We start from the raw sequence: 20,462 nt of genomic DNA on the forward strand, positions 1-20,462 counted from the left end.
AAATCCTTAGTGTTAATAGATATCTATATTTCTTGATGAAGAAGGACTTTCATAAATGTGTATGATCAAACATCCTGTAAAATAGTGCAATTTTTATTTTTAAAGGATCATTCACACACAAAGTGCTATTATTCAGCTATACAAACGTGTGCTTGTAGTGAGCTTTGAGATGCTAATCAGTGGAGCTTGACTTCTGTACCCTGCAGCAAATTTTAAAACTATTTCATCATTAGTTGGTTCTGTGTACTGTAAAAGTCTAGACAAAATTACCGAAGAAATAGTACTGCTTCTTGTTGTTTAAACTATCAGCGATGTGCAGCTAGTTATTGATATGATCATTGAATGGATTAGATTCGTATGTTGTCTCTTGCAGGCCGTTTACAGAGAAGGTTGTCTTAGTATTATAGCGCCAAAGGAAGGTGACATTTTATCATCGAGTACAGCTAGTTTCTTGTTTTTGTTTTGTTTTGTTTTGTTTTAAAACTAGCACCTTAATACCACTCTATCCCTTGAATACATGCACACTCTTGTATATTCCCTGCCTCCAGACATGGCTCAGCTTTTCCTGCTGCAAGATGAACTTTGCTCCCTAGAGCAGAGAGAAACAGCACAAAACATGAAGAGTTAGTTTGTAATGTTCTTGCTCATACCTTCTGCCCACCCCCCAGTGCCCTTTCTTGCCCCTCCCCTGGCAGGATAAAAAAGATCAGGTTTTATAGAGTTAAATTGGTTCGCAGTTAAGCTGTCCTCTTTAAAAATATATCTGTGTTCTGTGATAAATTATCAACCTCAATGAACAATACCATCTAGTTCTTTTGAACTATTCTTGAACTAAGACAGTATTCACTGAAATGATAAGCAAGCAAACTATTTTTAGTGTTTAATTCAGGAATCTTGTATTCAGTTTGCAAGGAAAATTTTTTTTGGAATCTTAGTCAATAAAGTAACTGAAAAGGGTAAGTAGGGAAAGGATTTGTTTTAGCCTAGTATTTCTAATACGTCAGTTTCTTTCATTGTCCTTTTCCTTTTAATCTGGTTTCTGCTGGAGGGGGGTGGTGGTATAGGGAGAAGCAGGAAATGCAAAAAGGGCCAGCTGTATGTATAGTCAAGCCCCGGGAATGAACAGTTTCAGGACTATATTCTCCCTAAGAATGCGGTTAGTGTAGTTCTGATGGCTTTGCTGAGGTGTGCCTCCCTTCAGAAAGGAATTGCCCCTGCAGTAACATCATCCCTTATTAATATGTTACGCAACATATTTACATTTATTTTCAAATGAAAAGGCCAATTGGATAAGTTGGCAGGACAATATACTGCTTAGAGCTGAATGTCATTGCATTTATTGGAAAGTCAGTATAGACCAATGATAGCCACTCCCCAGGTTTACTGTACTAAGAAATGTGTACAGTATGTGTGTGGAAATGGGAAGGAGGAGGGCAGATGGGCTGTGCTGTTTCTGCCAAGAGCTCTCTGCTCTTAATCCTGGGCCACGTAAGGAGCATTCTAAAGCAGTTTATCTTCATATGTCGTCTTGTATATAAGAAACAACACTAAACCCACCAAAACTCATTTCATATGTAGCTTTTTCCACAGCCTTCAGATCAAAGTTATTTTCTTCAGGCTGGACTAAATTATACACAGGTCCCAGGAGTGAAGGACACTGAATTAATGCACTCTGTCACCCAGTCCTGGCTATAGAATATTTTTATCGAAGTCTGAGACACAACATCTCTTTACTATTGCATTAAAAATTAATGTGCAGATTGCCAAAAAGAGCAAAATGCATAAATAACATAAATTTGCAAAAGGCTTTGTGTGCTTTGGAGTCACCTTAAAGAGGTTTGTTTTTTTTTAAAGGTGAGTGTCAGATTACCTCTAAATATACATTTAATCAGTATTCATAGTGCTTTAGCTAATTAGCAGAAAACTCTAATCTCAACAAAGCCATAGTATACGCCTATATTATGGAGGTAAGTGTTAGAAATAGGATCTTTTAAGTAGGAATTCAATGTTCATTCTAGGCAGGGACATTACATTACTGGCCCCTATAAATGTATATTTTTCACCCCTGTTAGTTTAGTATATTGGGTCAAAATTGACTTCAGTTTATTTCAAACATGCTGAAATTGATCTCTGCTTTTATATACTTATGGAGAATAGGCCGATGTAGATACATCTCTGGAAAAGAGATGTGAGAAAGGTTGACAACTGTGATTTGAAAAATATTATAGTGACATGATTTAAAACTTGCATAATTTTCTGCTGATGTTAATTGAAGATGAGGGCTCAAATTCATTTTAACAATTCAGTGTCTTAAAACTGGAATGCTGAAGGGAATGATTGTTCCTGATTCTTGTGCTTGAAGGGAAGCTGTTTCCAAATCTTCTGAAAAGGTGCTATGTAAAGAATTTGTTGTCACTTCTAGCTCTTTCTATTGTGTACACTTTACCCAAATCAAATATGTGCCTTTTATGTCTGTTTTAACCCCATTTATCCCCATGCACAAGTGTTCACCTGTTATTTACGCACAGAAGAGAAGGTCGAAATTGCAGAACAAGGGGAGTGCTCTGTTGTGACATATAACATACATATTCATTAGCTCTGCCGTCCCTATGGACATACGTGGTATGTCCTGATGATCTTTGTATGGCAAATGGAAGTGGGGGTAAGAAGGGACTTGCCTTAATGGGTTGAAGATCACATGAGAAAAGGTAAAATAGGCTGCACTAAGGAATGGGCTACCAACTAGTAAATTAAAAAAAAAAAAGAACTTCAATTGAAATAAAGTAATACCTATGATCAATACTATTTTATATAAATATAAACAAATTACACTTGATAATCAGGTATGGGCTTAAAACCATAAATATGAATCCCAAGGAACTCTGGGAAAGTGTAGCTTTGAATCTGAAATTTGAGCTCTATATATACATATATATTACTCCATCACCACTGAAAATCCATTCTCTTTCCCCACTTACTTACTAAAACACAAATTCAGGATTCAGAGTTTCTCCTGCTTCAGTTGATTATATGACAAACATAAAAAAGGAATGGGAGCATTGCAACTACTCTGGTTTTATGGGTTTGCGTTGTGCTCTTGCAAGGAAAACAGAGGCATCTGATTCCAATGAAGGAAGAGAAACCCAAGATAGAGTTACTTCTAGATATGGGATTTTTTTAAAAATCTGCTTTTTCATTTTATTTCTAAACCATTTAATTTTGCTTTTCGTATTGTTTTAAAGGCATCAAAAATCTTCCAGTTTAAGTCATTACTACCTTAACTACTACTTTGGGTGGAAAATCAGAGTCTAAGACAATGCTTATGTTTTCTCCTTTTGTGTATTCCTGTGTTCCCTTGACTAAATTTGACAGAATTAGTCAGATTCTAGTTTCTGCCATAGTCATGTCTTATTGTTTTGAATTGTGTATTTTTTTTCCTGCAGTGGTTATTCTGCTTTACAAGTTCACGTAGACATTCATTTTCAGAGTAGGGGCTAGCTAGCATATTAAATCCATATGAAATAGATTGTGATTATGAGCTGCTGTTCAGATTTAAAAAGTGACATTTTTCTTACAAGCGCACTCTATTTCTATGTGCAGTTATAATTTCAGTTAGCACCACTCAAATTATCATGGGGGCTAGGAGCAGAAATTACATGTAAACTGGTGTAAGTGATCAGAAACTAGTTCAGATCTGTAAGGCTAAGGACAAGAATTCAAAAAGTCCAAGCCTGAATTGATTCAGTCTTTGCAGGTTAGTCTAACCTTTGCAATGAACTGGTTTGCAAGTAGATAGATATATGGCATATGCTGGCAGTGGCTCAGGCCAGAAGCCCGGGGCACTGGAGCAGCCCTTCATTTCCTCAGCTGAGCTGAGGTGGGCATGACCAGGCTCTGGCGGGCCTGAGTTAGACTGAGGAGGGTTTGAAACCCCCACCTCGGCCTGCAGGGCTCGGAGGGTGGGGGAAGAGGGAGTGTCTGTAGGGGTTGGGGAGGAGGGGAGAGCTCTGCCCACCCTAGCGAATCCCTGACATCCAAAAGCAATTCTGGCACACAGGGCTGCGCAGCCCCAGAGGGGAACTCTTTCCCCTCCTCCATTCTCCACTGACGTGGGGCAAGGAGGGGGGCTTTGTTCAGTGCTGGGGGGCATGGGGAGTGGCTTTAATGAAGCTGCACAGAGCAGTGGCAGGGGTGGGGGCAGGGAGAGGAAGAGGTAAAAGAGTACCCCCCCAGCATGAAACCGTGGGGGGGAGGGGGGTTGGGGAAGAGTCCCCATCTGGGGCTAAGCAGCATTGCATAGAGCCCCCCACACTCCTTGGTGTTGGGGGAAGAGCAGGGGGAAGATGGGAGAGGGGCTCTGTATGATGCTGCCTGGCCAGGGTCCAGCCCTGGAGGGGGATTCTTCCCCCTGCTACTTTCTAACTACCCCCCCCACGGGTGAGGGGGGCTGTGTGTGGCACTGCCCAGCCATGGCATGGGGAATGGCTGTAACAGCTGCAGGGGGTAAAGAGTGGGAGAAAAGTCCCCCTCCACTGGGAAGCCTGGTATAGATCCCCCCCAGTCCTGGGGGAGAGGGGTGGAGGAGTAGTCCCCCTCCAGTGCCCCACAGAGCCCACCTTCCCTGACCCTGGGTGACGGGGGAGGAAGGAAAAGATTCCCCCCAGCACAGAACAGAGCCTCCCACCCTGCTCCACAGGACAGCCATCATGGCATGGTGCTGTTAAGGTGAAGGGGGTAGGGAAAGGGTTAATTCCTCCATCCTTCCCTTCTGCCCTGCAGCCAGGGTCTGCCAGCCCCAGGAGCCACCTCCGCAGCCTGATCCCCTCTTCTTCCTAGTTGACAGGCAGACCGTGGCTGCAGTGAGGGAGGAGGGAAGAATTAATCCCCTCCCTGTCCACTTTGCCTTAACGGGGTCATGTCAGCTGGTGTCATCCCTGCTCTGGCTAGAGAGCAGAGGGGAGGGGCCAGCTGATCTCTAGAGCAAAGCAGAGCCCTGCCCAGAGAGCCTACCAGGATGCTGGGCAAGTCTGGTTTATCTTAAACTAGCAAGGGGTTTCAGATACACATTGCATAAACCGGTTTGACCCAAATCAATTAAGTCTGATACTACATTCAACCAGGTTTATCTTAAACCAGTTTCAGCCATTTTCAAACTGGTTTACATGCACTGAATGTCTGTTCTGTTACAGGCTTAAACTGATTTCTGATCACTTAAACTGGTTTACGTGTAATGTCTGTCCCCAAGCCTAACACAACAAAAGAACTGCACATAAGCCGGTTTCAAAATAGCTGAAACTGCTTAAAGATAAACCTGGTTGGATATAGTATCAGACTTTAGATTAAATCAATTTATTGAGCTTCTGTCCCGGATCTCCTCCAGATTCAAGTTAACTCTATCTCCCAGCATCCTAGGATGTTTTGCACTTCCCTCACAAACCCCTCTTGTAAGGTGGGCAGCCTAGCCTTGGCCCAAGCTGTGTGCAGCAGCCAAGCAGGGAGGTGTGCTCTAGCCCCCTCCCCGGGCTTCTGGCCTGGGTTACTGCAGGCATGTGGCTCCATTTTCAAAAATGAATTGAATCAAAAGTGAATTGAATCAATTCATCCTCCAGTTTTTTTGACTGTCTGTACTTAGCTCAGGAGTTGTGTTTAGGCAGCATCCACAGTATCTTATGTCCTTTACAGGCATCACACTCAGGAACTTAAGTAGAAAACAGGCAAATATAAGGAACAGGAAAGGGAAACAACATTAAAGCTTAGTATGAATGAACACTGCAGATTAGTATGTTTTATTATGCTACAGTTCTTCCCTATTATATTTTCTTGTTTTAAAGAAGTTATGAGCATGTGTGTGGTAGAAGAAGGTATAAGGGAAGACTTGGGTCTGTAGAATGATGCACCTAATACATTCACACATCAGTCTTGTATTAAAAAGACTTGCAGATGAATCAAAAATGGTTTCTCCTACAGTATATAATGATGATAGATCAATGCTATTACAATTTAAGGTAGGGAGCATTTGGCTGAAACAAAATACATTGCAATAATTGAATTCATCACAAATAAATTAATACTTCCAACTTTGTATAGAGATAAGTGACTTTTTATAGAGGGTGACTAAAGAAGTGATTTGGAGTCTAACTCAGTGTCTAAGCAATATGCTTGTCTATTTAATCCAAGTTTGTGGGCTGCTTTTGGATCAGCCTACAGTTCTGACATGCTCCTGCTCTCAAAACAAAAGATGGTGGCAGTTTCTTAGCACAGTTTGCTGTTACTTGATTTATTCATGTTGTCCTCTGTCTGAGTTTCATACAGTTGTGGAATCTGAACTATAACTACTAAAGAACATGTAGCTAGGAATGCCTTTGTAATTGGTAAAAGTGCTACTTTATGTAAATGGAAGCAGGGAGAGAAACTAATTTGTTGTAAATGTATTGTAATTTGTAGTCATGAGGTGTGAGAGTGTGATTTAAAAGGAATAATCATTTGACAGTATTTAAATTAGATAATTGTGATGTGCTAGTTTAATTCTGCATGTTTTGAAGATCCTTCTTTAACCAATTCCAAGCTCCTGTGTGTGGCAGATGGTATGGTATCTCTAAGTAGTGTTACGTGTTGATTCCCTGAAGTGACTAGTAGGGCTGTGTGAAACAGCACCATTTTGCTTCGACTTCAGTTTCAGTGCTTTGATGGAACACTGTTTCATTTTGAGTTCTGTTTAATTTCGAAAGCACTGTTCCGTTTCAATTAATTGAAACTTTTTTTTGCTGTTTCAACGTTTCGCTCGTAGGTTATAATGGGAAAGCATGGAACTACCTATGCCGTTGTCATTTCCAGCCTGATTTGGATGAAATTTGCAGGGATGATAGCGCCTTCTGGGGGCATGATGTTTCCCCAGTTTGAAGGAGATAGGTGCAGAGGGTTCTGGGAAACTGCACCTCAAGGTGCTGACAAGCAAAACTGTCACTTGCCGGCAGCAGCAGCTTCCTCTCATCTGGCAGGCAGATCTGGGGGCCCACACCCCTGGGGGTGCTGTGCTGGACTCCTCCTGGAGGTGCCTGATTTGCCTGTGAGATGACAGGAGGCTGCTGCTGCCGGCTGGGACTGTGTGTCAGGAAGATTGGTGCTGCCGCAGGCCCCAGCCAGCAGCAACAGCATGCTGTCATCCAATGTTGAGATCCGGGGGCCAGTGCTCCCCAGGAGGGCTGGGAGCTGTGCCAGAATCCTCCCAGGAGGCGCGGCCCCCAGATTTGTGTGGGATGACAGGAGGCTGCTGCTGCCGTCTGGGACTGGCTTTGAGGCCAGCCTGAAACTCGAAACGTTTTGAAACTTTTGAAAAATTTTGAGTGCCCTTGCTTCATTTCAAAGCTGTTTCAAAGGCTTTTGTTTTGTTTCCATTTCACTGTTTCAAACTTGAAACACATTAAAACAGCTTCAAAACAAAATACTCAGCAAGATTTCGCACAGCCCTAGTGACTAGTTACTTTCAAATACTTTGGTCTTAAAAAGGTTGGGAAGTTTTTATAGCATCCTCTGAGACAGCTGTGTAGTAAAGGTTCCTGCCTGAAATTTGGAATTCAGAGCCTGATCTTGTTCTCATTGCAATCCATAGCAACACTTATAATCCCTCTTATAGACCATGTCTAAACTAGACTATAAACTTACTGTTCCACTGATGGCAGCCGCAGGCCTGTACACTACTGTTTAGACGTGAGGTTATATAGTTGGGCCAGCACAGCAGCAAGAGTGGGCTAATTACCATCATCTCTCACCATTGTTAACTACCCCACTATCAGTGTTCAGTCATGCAATGTTTATTCCAGGCAACAATATGTGCATTTATCCATGCAGCATCTCTAATGGTGCTGCCACAGGGTACATTAAGGTTTCAGTCTAGATGGGGCTGATTATAAGTAAGAACAAGCCATATTTTCAAAGATTTATACCATATACATCAAAGCAAACTCTAAGCTATTGCTTATCAGACAAAGCGTCCGAAGTTAGACTCTGATCTTGCAACTTGGGCAGAATCTCATTCTTGCATGGTATTCCTTGGAAACCAAGAGCAGTAAATGACTCTGCAGGGTTGGAATAATTTCTCTTGGAATTTTTTTTTCCTGAAATGTTGGAGTTATTTTCAAAAGCTATGCCCAATTCTGCAAAGAATTGGCATGATCTGCTTTTTTAGATTCCTTCTGATCTACCACAGAGAGCTCAGGTAGAAGGTAGCTCAGAGTACTATTCTCTCTAAAGAAAGGTCTATACCAGTAACTTCAAATATTTGTATGTCAGCTTTTTAATAAAAATGGATGTGAAGGATAAATTCATCTGGTATAATTTTGTATTATTCTTGAGCTTTTGACAGTACACAGAAGTTTAGAATTGTAATTGAACCTCAAAAACTACAAGTACTGAACAGTGAGTGGTGATGTTTTCAACCTTTCAGGTTCCAAAATGACATAAAATGTAGGTTTGGGGACGATCATTCGATATGCTGAACATCTTCAGCTCCCACTGAAATCAGACATCTGTAGGCTCTTAGTACTGTGCCTGATTAGGCACGTGCCTGTTTAAATCAATGGAAGTACCTCTCTTGAGCAAGGGATTCATGCATCAAGCAAGGGGATGGATTAGAGCCCTATGAGTCTAAGTTGATCTTTGGTGCTGCCCCAAGTGGGCTCTATCCATGTAATAAAAGCAAGTTCTTGGATGGAATCATTAGAATCCATAGTGCAAATAGTCAGTGTCTTGAATTAATCAAGTACATGATCGAATGCAACAGTTTAGTAGTTCAGAGCATCTGTTGAAATCATTAGCTAAATGTGTGAATAATTAGAAGTGGTCCTGAGCCATGAAATTTTAATCTACCTGCAGATCCAGAGTTTTGGTGGAAGTGGACTTTTAGGTGGTGTTCAAAGTCAGAATTTTTTGCTGACATATGTTGACAAATAATATGCTAAACAGAAGTCCACTATAGAGTCTTGACATGAAGATCTTATTTACTTCATCGCTAAGGTCCCAGTTCAGCAATCTATCCTTATTCAGTAAATACAATTTAATGTAAAGCCTGCTTACAGCTTTTGCTTATTAGAAATTAACTTCAGGACATGTTTTAAAGGCTTTGCTGAATTTGAGGGTGTTGGTGATATAGTGTTAGGCAATAGGAAAATTCTAAATTAAAACATAAAAAAAAAAAAAAGGAATGAGATTTATTTTATTTTCTCTTTGAATACCATAAAAGTGGGTTAGGGGAAACCAGTCATGAGATTTTATGCACTTGATGCATCCTTAAGCATCCCAACAGAAATTGAAGTTAAATAATTGAGAAGCTTGGTTTGCCTTAACATGGTTTGTTTTTTATTTTCTTACAATGCCATAATATTTTTGCAGGTAAAACACAACTTCTTCCCCCATCCTCTTTGTTTCTGAAATATGACAGTTACATGAAGTGTTTTTTAACAAAATACCGTATTTGTCGCATACAACATACCCAAAATAAATTATGCATCTTGATTTTTGAAATGCAGAATGAATAATCAAGTCATAAGTAATTGAGTAGTAGCAGTTAGGGAGCAAAGCCATTTTTCTTCTCCCTAGGAATTGCAAGCAGAGTTGCTTTCACTTTTGCCAAGTAAGTGGCAGAAACTGCTTTTACCACATTTATCATATATACTGCACACTCCAATTTCCAACAGCTAGTTCTTGAAAAGGAGGAGTGTTGCATGTGGAAAATTTGGTAGTTTTAGTGTCGTTCATGTATTAAGGAATTCAAATATATAGTTATTTGTTCTGTTTAGTATTGTACACATAAGAGAGACTGTTGAGCAAATATACTGATCTGAAAGTGGAATCAAGCTATTAGAACTGTCATTGTAATAGGATCATTCACTTTTCCTCATATGTTCCAGGCTGAAGTGTGTAATACAAATCTCCATAGTGAAAACCAGGAAAAAGGTAGTAACCTAAATCAGTCAATTAACGTTCAACCAGAATGCTGGTCTTTTGCCTTTATCTCTTCTTAGTATGTCCAACCCTGTGGATTACTGAGCTCTTTCCACTCCTACTGAAGTCAGTATTCAAGTCTTGGATTCAAGTACAAGGTTGTGGTAGGGCAGGTAGCTGCTGCAGCTCTGTCTCCAGCCCTGACATAGGGTTGAGATAGGAGCCACAGTTATTGCCTGCCTCCCTACTACCTCTGCCCCTCCCTCCTGTTCCGCCTCCTACCCCTGCAGCCTCAGCCCCCTCCCCCAGTGCTGCAGCAGAAGCAGCAGCAGCAGCAGCTCCAGCCAGGCCCTGGAGCCTGGGCTAGAGCTGCCTCACTGCTGCCACTGCTACTGGTTTGGGTTGCAAAAATCAGTTTTGGTGATATAAGCAAACATGTGCTCTGTGCCCCAAGCTACAGTAGAGCTGAAACCCTGCTGGAGCCAGAGTACACAGCCAAGTGGGGCAGAGGCTGTGGGGGCACAGCCATCGGGGGATCAGCAGTAAGGGGTGCAGGCATAGGGTTAAGTAGCAGGGAAGGAGAGGAGGGCAGGTGCCGGAAGAGCAAGTGGTAGGGGCAGCAGGGGGAAAAGAGCCAAGCTGCTTCACTCCCCAAACACCTGGCCCTCCTGCCACTGCTTTCCCTGCTGCCATGGCGGGCAGGCAAATTTAAGTTGACCCTCCAATAATTAGATTCTATGCACTGAAAGTTCTAACATTTATAAATTTTCTGTGTATAGGCCCTAATTATTTGGGGTCATCTTGAATTAAATATTGTCTTGGATTTGGGAATATATGGTACAGCTGAGAGACTTGGGAAGAATTTGTGTGTGTTAAAAACACAGCTAGTCTATAAAATTGTCAGTGTCCTTACAGTCAATTTAATTTTTAATTTTACCACAACTCTAGCATGGTTTCCTTTATTGTTTTGGGGTTTTTTAATCTACAAAGCTGAATTTCCAAGGGTACTTCTGTTTTATGGAATCAGGGGTATGAAATTCATAAAGTATTGCTTTACAGGCTTTTTATTTCCAGGTTAAACAAGTAAAATCAAAAGGAAAAGGATATTGGCAGAAACTGAGTAAAAAAAAAAAAAAGGATTGTAAAATACTGTTTTGGCTCTGATAATTATTCTAAATGTAATCTAAACAGAACCAACTACAACATTTCCTGAAGAGAAATACATAGAAGTGCTGTCAGAACAAGAATAAAATTGCTTAGACAGTTCCCACTTCTTGAAAGTCACTTGTTAAAATAATTTTAAAAGCAATTTTCAGATAGATAGCTTTCTGTCGTAAAGAACCCAAATGCTGGTTTATTCATTTTGCTATCCAATATTAACAGCTTAGAGATTTATTTCATAAATATCAGTAATTCAGATGATTCTTCATGAAGCACAGTCTTGCTTTGCTTTCTTTGTTCTTATTTTCATTAAATACTAAGCAAATATGCACTATAAAAGACTGCTTCTTATTTCAGATCTGAGGTAATGTTGCAATAATGCAGCCTCTAAATATAGTCTTATTACTTGACTTGACACAGTTAAATCAGCCTCAAGAGGCCTTAAAATTGCAGAAGGCTATAGCATACAAAACAAGACAAAACACAAATAGTAAAATCCTAAGTAAAATATAATTGGCGAGCTACTGCAAATATTGATTTCCTTGAAAAACAAACAGAACAAGTTTGCTAACAGAAAAAAGTGCAAATTGCATTTTTTTCTGAATCATAAATTTGACCCTTGTGATTGCTACCAACAGAGATAACCATAGTAAAGTTTTGTGTTAATTCAAAGTTTTGTGATAATGTCAGATAGAAGAAATAGCTATTTGTATTTTGAAACATGTGTTTCAGAATAACATTAATGATTGCGATACCCTGGAACAAATGCTCTTATTTCAGAAGATGAGGACAATCTGGATCTCTTTAAGTTTATCTAATGATATTCAAATCCTGACTTTTACAGCATTTATTAGATGCATTGGTATTTAATAAGAATCAGTAAATAAACTTTAAACTACTGTTCAGTGAATACATCTAAAGCTTGTCTGACAACCCAAAATCTATGGTCAATTATTGTAGATAAAGTGCTTGGATGAATGTGACTTCATAAACTTCATAAAATCCTCTTGCAAATTTCATTTAAGAAAAATGTGTAGGAATATGTTTAAACCCACTAAAAACTGGGACTGTTAAGCATTTTAAATAGACTTTCCCCCTCCCTCTTTCCCCCCAACCTCATGTGTGTTTTGTGAAAAGTTATTATAAAACTCATAATTATTAGATATTAAACTCTACATGTTTTTACATTGACACCAGATGTAGTACTTTTTTATTTCCTAATATGAACTTTCCATTTAGTAGGCAATAACGATGTTGGGTCCAAAGCATATCTATGAACTAGTACAGTAGTGTTCGTTCTGTCAAAGTGTGCAAAAGGCTGTGTCCATGCCTGTTTCAATCCTTCTCGAAAGTTCTGCTGTTGCTTACTACTGAAATCTTTACTAAGACACTCCTGTGGCATTCATTCACATGTATCTCGTGAATCATCAATCTCTTCAGGTTTCCACGTGTGTCTATATAACACAAGCTTTCTGTGTTTTGAAAGTATTTCAAGTCCAAAGTTGAGAAGGGTGGATAACAAAAAAAATTCTTACAGAAAGCTAATTAATTTGGATGTCTTTTAGGCAGTTCTATGTTATAGCCACATTAATATTCTCCTTTTTAAAAAAGGCTTGAAGTAAATCCCACGATGTTAGAAGAATTTTAGATACTGATTACTTGCAATTGGCTCTTGGTGATGTTGCTCTTAAGATTTCCAGCTGAATTTAACCCAAGTCTGATTTCTGAAAAGCTGCTTGATAGTACTGCATTAAAATTGCATGTTTTTCATATGAGCATATTTCTGTAATTTCACCCACCTTCACATTATATTTACATTTCCTCCCACTTTAAAAAGCAGTGCTTAAAACTTCAGAAACAATAAACAAAAAGATTATATTAATTCCAAAGGAAGATAATATATCTGCCAAAGTCTCAGCCTTGAAACTAGATTTGTCAAGCGTTTCTCTGTATTAAATATTATATGGTAACTGTATAATGCTTAAGAGGCATTTTTCTCAAGTTGCCAAATGTTTGAAAAATGAAGGGAAAATACAATATGAAAAATCCCCCAAATAGTCACTGGTAAACTCAGATGGAGTGAGATTTGCAGTATTTGTACTAATAAAATATAAGGCTCAATTAAACTGTACTTTGCAGTTTTCAGGCTAAATTTAACTGATTTAGTGATCTGCAAATGCATGAATCCTTAAAAAAAATCCAAATGCAAATTAGTGCAACTGCAATAAAATATATTTGCAAATGAATCCTGTTGCTTTATTCATTTATTGTGTAATTACTGCAATCCTTCCCACCTTGTTTTCAGTATTTCTTAATCATTAAGTCGGAAGCATGACAGCAGTGCCAGCCCTGGCATGATTCTCTTTGACTAAAACCTTGTAAATTAACACAATTAGCACAGCATCATCCTGCTAATTAACTTCCAGTGTCTGGTGCAGTGGTTTTGCAAACAAGGAAGAGGGAATCAGAAGGGAATAAACATGCCATTCTGTTACCAAACTGTGTGCTGTGTTAGGCTTAGCTCAGTGAGGCTAAGCTGGCCATGTCAGATGCCAGAGTCAGGCAATGAAGAGCTAAAGGGGTTGGGGAGGAAAACAGGAGGAGGTAGAAGCTGTCAAAATAGACTGCAGTAATTCAGAAGGGAGCTAGTGCCACAGATGCTTCATTTAGACTAGGCCTCCTTCTTATCAAAGAATCTATGCCAGAGGGCACAAGACTGTTTGCAAAAATCATTTTTGGTAATATGAGAGAGATTAAGGAGGCCTATTTGATTCAGCTGTACAAAAATTAGCAACATGTCTACCATGCATAGGTAAGAGTTGGAGGGGGTTAATGCTTGTAAATTGTTCTTGTTACATGTGGTGGATTACCAGGGGAAAAAAAATTGCATCACATTATTTGCAAGATTAATTGCTTTAAAGTAGCAGTTGCATTTTTTGCTTAGTTTACTGAATTGACAGGGTGTATAGCTAGCAGTGCAAGCCACAGAACTTTTAGGCCTAGGCTGCTTTTCTTTTCTTTCTTTGGTTCCCTCCCCCCCCCCTTCTTTGCACCCTGGAGGCTGTGAGGGGGAAAAAGAGAGAGCAAGCAAGGAGACCGACAGACAAGTGATGCTTGTTTTTTTTTCCAGAGCTTCAACAACAGAACTGAGAGGCAGAAAGGAGCCAGTTGTAATTCATACCGAGTTGTAGGCTTTGTGTGATGAAAGCGACGGAGCGCTGCCTGGGAGATTGCTTTGCTGCACTCCACGAAGCAGATTTGAAACTGTCGTGGACCACTTTAGATGAGAGTTGGATTATGGAATGACCTGCTATGTCTGTGTCATATTGTTCTGCGCAGGGTGCATTATACTGTGCTAACTAGGTGTTCAGTACCAAATAAGAGAGGTATCCTAGATGTGATCTGTCAGCTGTGTCTCATATTTTTATATTGGTTAAAATATAAAACCGAAACTGTGATGAGAGAAGACAGAATAGTTAGGCGTCTTGTAGGTTAACAACAAATCTACACTCCTGGTATTTAAAATGTATACATTTTTGTTTAATTACTTTAAGAAAACTGGCTTTGCAGAACAAATAATGTTTTTCTCCAACTAAGCAAAAATATGGCTCTGCTCATATCTATATTTAAACAAATCTGAATATTTTTATTGTTTTGTAAAGGCGTTCATTGTATTTTATTGGTAAAGATCTCTAATCTGACATACAGTAATTGTAGAGAGAACTAAGGAAAAATTAAAAAGGTAATACATGTACAAGTAATTTTGAAGGCGTCCAAAATATCTAAGATTGCTGTTAACTTTGTTTTTCCCACAACCCTAGGCTTGAAGATGCAGTGGACGCCGGAGCATGCCCAGTGGCCAGAACAGCACTTTGATATCACTTCAACCACCCGGTCTCCTGCCCACAAGGTGGAAGCATACCGTGGACACCTGCAGCGCACCTATCAGTATGCCTGGGCCAATGATGACATCTCTGCTCTGACTGCCTCCAATCTGTTGAAAAAATATGCAGAAAAGTATTCTGGCATTTTAGAAGGCCCGGCTGAACGACCCATCCTTAGTAACTATTCCGAAGCTCCATCAGGGCTGGTGAATGGTCGGAAGAATGAAAGCGAACCCTGGCAGCCTTCTTTGAATTCGGAGAGTGTTTATCCAATGAACTGTGTCCCTGATGTTATTACTGCCAGCAAAGCTGGAGTAAGTACAGCCCTCCCTCCAGCAGATGTCTCTGCCAGCATAGGGAGTTCACCTGGGGTGGCCAGTAACCTGACAGAACCTAGTTATTCTAGTAGTACCTGCGGAAGTCATACAGTTCCTAGTCTTCATTCAGGGCTCCCATCTCAGGAATATGCTACAGGATACAATGGCTCTTATTTACATACTAGCTACAGTGGCCAGCCAGCACCTGCACTTCCTTCGCCTCATCCATCTCCTTTGCATAGCTCTGGGCTTTTACAGCCCCCCCCACCACCACCACCACCACCAGCCCTAGTCCCAGGCTACAATGGGACTTCTAACCTCTCCAGTTACAGCTATCCTTCTGCTAGTTATCCTCCTCAAACTGCCGTTGGTCCTGGGTACAGCCCTGGCGGTGCACCACCTCCGTCAGCATACCTGCCTTCAGGAATTCCTGCTCCTACTCCTTTGCCCCCAACCACTGTACCCAGTTACACTTACCAGAGTCACGGTTTGACACCCATTGCACCATCAGCTCTGACAAATAGTACAGCGAGTTCTCTCAAAAGGAAAGCTTTCTATATGGCAGGGCAAGGAGAAATGGACTCCAGTTATGGAAATTACAGCTATGGCCAACAGAGATCTACACAGAGTCCGATGTACAGAATGCCCGACAACAGCATCTCAAACGCAAACAGGGGGAATGGCTTTGACAGAAGTGCTGAAACATCATCCTTAGCATTTAAGCCAACAAAGCAGCTAATGTCCTCTGAACAGCAAAGGAAATTCAGCAGCCAGTCCAGTAGGGCTCTAACACCCCCATCCTATAGTACTGCTAAAAATGCATTGGGATCAAGAACAAATGAATCCTTTGGGAAGTACACCTCCCCTGTAATGAATGAACATGGTGATGAGCATAGGCAACTCCTTCCTCACCCAATGCAAGGCCCCGGACTTCGTGCAGCTACCTCATCCAACCACTCTGTGGACGAGCAACTGAAGAATACTGATACACACCTCATTGACCTTGTAACCAATGAGATTATCAACCAAGGACCTCCAGTGGACTGGAATGACATTGCTGGCCTAGATCTGATAAAGGCTGTCATTAAAGAGGAGGTTTTATGGCCAGTATTGAGGTCAGATGCATTCAATGGACTGACTGCTCTACCTCGGAGCATTCTTTTATTTGGACCTCGGGGAACAGGCAAAACATTAATGGGCAGATGCATAGCTAGTCAGCTAGGGGCTACATTTTTCAAAATCACTGGCTCTGGTCTTGTCACAAAGTGGTTAGGGGAAGGAGAGAAAATAGTTCATGCTTCCTTCCTTGTGGCAAGGTGTCGCCAACCCTCAGTGATTTTTGTTAGTGACATTGATATGCTTCTTTCATCTCAAGTGAGTGAAGAACACAGTCCAGTAAGTCGGATGAGAACCGAGTTCCTTATGCAGCTGGACACCGTACTAACTTCTGCTGAGGACCAAATAGTAGTAATTTGCGCCACAAGTAAACCAGAAGAAATAGATGAATCTCTTCGAAGGTACTTCATGAAACGACTTTTAATCCCACTTCCTGACAGCACAGCGAGGCACCAGATAATAGTACAACTGCTCTCACAGCACAATTACTGTCTCAATGACAAGGAGGTTGCACTGCTTGTCCAGCGCACAGAAGGCTTTTCTGGACTGGACGTGGCTCACTTGTGTCAGGAAGCAGTGGTAGGCCCGCTCCATGCCATGCCAGCCACAGACCTTTCAGCCATTATGCCCAGCCAGTTGAGGCCAGTTACATATCAAGACTTTGAAAATGCTTTCTGCAAGATACAGCCTAGCATATCTCAAAAAGAGCTTGATACATATGTTGAATGGAACAAAATGTTTGGTTGCAGTCAGTGATACTACTTTAAAAAATGTAATGAATGTTGGCACACACACAACCTGCTACATAGGGTATAGAACCCCTTTTCAGTAGTGTTCAAATTTCAAAGGGTACTGGGAAGACTACAATTTACCTTGCCTCTAAAGAGTCAGGGTAGACTTGAAGGAAAAGTGCATCAAACAAGAGCTGCTGATCTGAAAAGCCACACATGACAGAAAGCGTATGTTGATGCTCAGTTCTGTTCAAGCTAGACAACACTCACCAAGGAGCAAGGTGCAAGTGGGTTGATTTCAGAAGGACATGAACCCTGTGTGTTGATTCCATTCTGCTGTTCTTGAGATTTAGTTGCTGTCAAGTGCCTGAAGTGGTGCTTTATTTTTTGTTTGCCTCACAATTACATTGGTGGCATGTGCTAATATAAAGAGCTTTAACTTCAAACATTATTCGGACTAAAGAGATGAACGGTTGTGTTGTGACAGAGAACCAGATTTTTGCTATTCTAAGAGCAACAGTATTCCTCAATCCTGTCTGTTCTGCAGTATTAAACTAAGAACAGGTAAAACAGGGTAACGGTAATCTGGACCTTAATTTCTGCAGTTCATTTCTTTTAATGTTCTGTCTGCAAAAACTCAGGAAAGTGATTGTGATTTGTACAGTACCTCAAAGGAATGTGTTGAAAGCACTATGTACTGCTGAGAGTTATAGGCTAGGCTTCAATGTTACTTTATATTAAATATGTATGTTTACCTCAACAATTGGAAAATGGCAAGGAAAATTACTTTGAATGTATCCGGGAAAATACTGAAGTGTGATATGACTGGATCTTTACAGCTTTAAAGTAGAAACAGAAGTGTTAAGAAACGGTTCTTTTGCCAATTTCTGGGAACAGAACAGAACAGAATAATTCTCTTGTTGGTAAACTGTAAGAGGTTTCAGCATATTGCTCCTTTATAATTACGCGATACAGTCTTTAGAAGGTGCACAGATGAAAAGAGAGCCACTTAATCAGTTTATGTTTGCAGCTGGAACAGTCAAATATAAGATTCCATAGGACTCCGAGAGGCAAATTACCTTTAAACTATGACTGCTGGCCTTTTATTACTTGGCTGTAGTTGTAGTTTTGCGGTTATTTTGGTAAAACTGTAAGGAATGGAATCCTTGTAGGTCATGGGCATAGCTATGGGGTGCAGAACTGTTTATAGCAATGCAGTAGACCATGACCAAACAAACAATACAAATAATAAAGGAAAACTGAACCCTCAAAGTACTTTTATTTCCCCACCCAAACTGTAAAGTTTCATTTTTATTGTGTCTGTATGGCTCCATTGTCTTTAATACAATCTTCATTTAGCATCTATTAGCAATCTTTTCGGCTGGAGTGTACCCACCATTATTGCTACCTCAGTTTTGTTACATTTCTCTTGGAAAGCAAAGTAAGAAATAAGACAAAAAATAAAGTCAGATTACATTAGGAATGCTAACCTGCTAAACGAGTTTCAGAGATCTGCTGTTTTCTCCTGAAGTCACGTTTCTCTGTACCTTAAGCCCTCCTGGCTCCCTCCCATACACGTACTATGGAGTCTTCCTTCTGGAAAGACTAGCTGGCATGTGTGGCATTTTGCTCCATTCTTCCCCTGCCCCACAGTGTCTTTCTTTTTATCCTTTAATGCTTTATGTGCAACTTTTTTCATGACAGCTGACTGATGTTGGGTAATGTCTGTGAACAGGAGCAGTGTACGCTGCAGCTGCCCAAAGCCTCTGCCACCGCATGAGCAGAACAGCCTTGCTTTTTTGAATGTATTTTTTGTTGTTGTTGTTTACTTTAAAGAGACAGTAACAAAACTGTTGCAAAGCACTGGCATTTAATGTTTCTGTTAAGTGATGTACATTCAAAAATGTTAAAGAAATGCACTGAAAGCCCCAAGAAGAGAGATACCAATCTGTTACCAGATCCTGTTTGTCTTCTCAAAAATTGTACAGATCTCATCCATTATGTTAAATCAATTGAAACATTTAGCATTTAGAAAGCTAATGAGGGATTTCATGATACTGCTGGAAATTTATGACTCTTGGTTATTGCCTTCGTTCATCTTTCTTTTAATATATAAAATATATTTAGGTAGATATTGCTTAAAAACAGAGCAAATAAACCAAAATTTAATTTAAGAGGGATTCCTGGCAAACATTTTGTCTAACTAAAATTTATGTTTTAAACATGAAAGTACCATTTTATAAACAGTGCCTTTCATTAAGGATACAGAAAGTAGGACTTAAACACACCACCTGTTTTTACAACAGTGAGTAAAACGCAAATTGTTTGTTCTGACCCACTCCTTTCTCTTCCCTTTCTCCCCACAGACACCCGCCTCAGCCATTCTACCTTCTTCGTTGTTATGAAATTCTGATATCCCCATTAGTTGTAGGTTCATATTGATCTCACTGGCAAGTTTACTTTTGCAGATTGCTGACCCATTTTCTGTCTTAGACATTGCATTTCATGTCTTCCATCAAGCTGTACTCATTTTAGAGGTTCAGGCAAATTTTGACAAACCTACTCTTGATAAATCCATATAGAAATGGATTATTGTGACTAGTAAAAGTAATGCCAAATACTGAACTGCACTAGTGTATTTTTTCCTTCTTTTAGTCAAAAACAAAAAATAAATGAAATTGTAGATGCTCATTTTGGCTTTCAGCTTTAATAACTATCTCTTGAAAATACACTCTGAAAAATGGACTGCTCAAATATTAACTAATGTGACAGACAGGCAGAAGCTGAGGTCATGTGTGGATATGTGTTCCCCAAATGCATACATTTCAAGTGCTTGATTCAACCCGGGGGGTACTAGGGGTTGAAAATCCTCCCTCCTTCCCCCCCCCCCACATTTGGGGGTGTATGGTCAGAGCTCTTCTCAAGAGGTTCCCTGGAAAACAGTTGATGGCACCCCAGAACAATCTGGCCACATCCTCTCCCTTTCCTGAATCTCTTCCAGTCAAGGGACTGAGCTGGCTGTTTCCAGGCCTTTCCCCCCACTCCCTTCCCCCCTCCCTGTCCCAGGTTTAGCAGAGGTGTGCATGCCTTATCACTCTAGTCCCCTCTAGGTGAATTTCCTAGCAGGAGGGAAGCAAGCCCCAGGACCTGAGCTTTCAGACCCTGGAATGTATCACAATCATTTGTGGGGAGGGGGATATGAAAAACCCCAGGTGGCATCCTCAGGCTGCACTATTTGCTAGTCTTTGAAATAGCTTTGGTATTTGGTATTAGCTGTCTTTTGCAATTGGTCAGGGCTGGCAGGAGGGAATGGA

General features: G+C 40.5%; 1 protein-coding gene across 3 annotated transcripts in view; it reads left to right on the plus strand.

The window, feature by feature from the left end:
* FIGN (fidgetin, microtubule severing factor) overlaps positions 1 to 20,462 on the plus strand; it is a 131,871-nt gene that overhangs the window by 107,394 nt on the left and 4,015 nt on the right. For 2 of the 3 annotated variants that reach the window (XM_090045602.1, XM_090045603.1), the window contains one exon: positions 14,922 to 20,462. This exon is cut by the window's right edge and continues 4,015 nt beyond it. The exons of the other annotated variant lie outside the window; for it this stretch is intronic. In XM_090045602.1, the coding sequence (XP_089901728.1) occupies positions 14,922 to 17,173 (2,252 nt within the window). In that variant the 3' untranslated portion in view covers positions 17,174 to 20,462. The remainder of the gene's footprint in view (positions 1 to 14,921) is intronic. 3 annotated transcript variants of the gene reach the window in all.

This window comes from Crocodylus siamensis, chromosome 4, assembly GCF_052110815.1.
Source record: "Crocodylus siamensis isolate JL-2025a chromosome 4, ASM5211081v1, whole genome shotgun sequence".
Lineage (NCBI taxonomy): Eukaryota > Metazoa > Chordata > Crocodylia > Crocodylidae > Crocodylus > Crocodylus siamensis.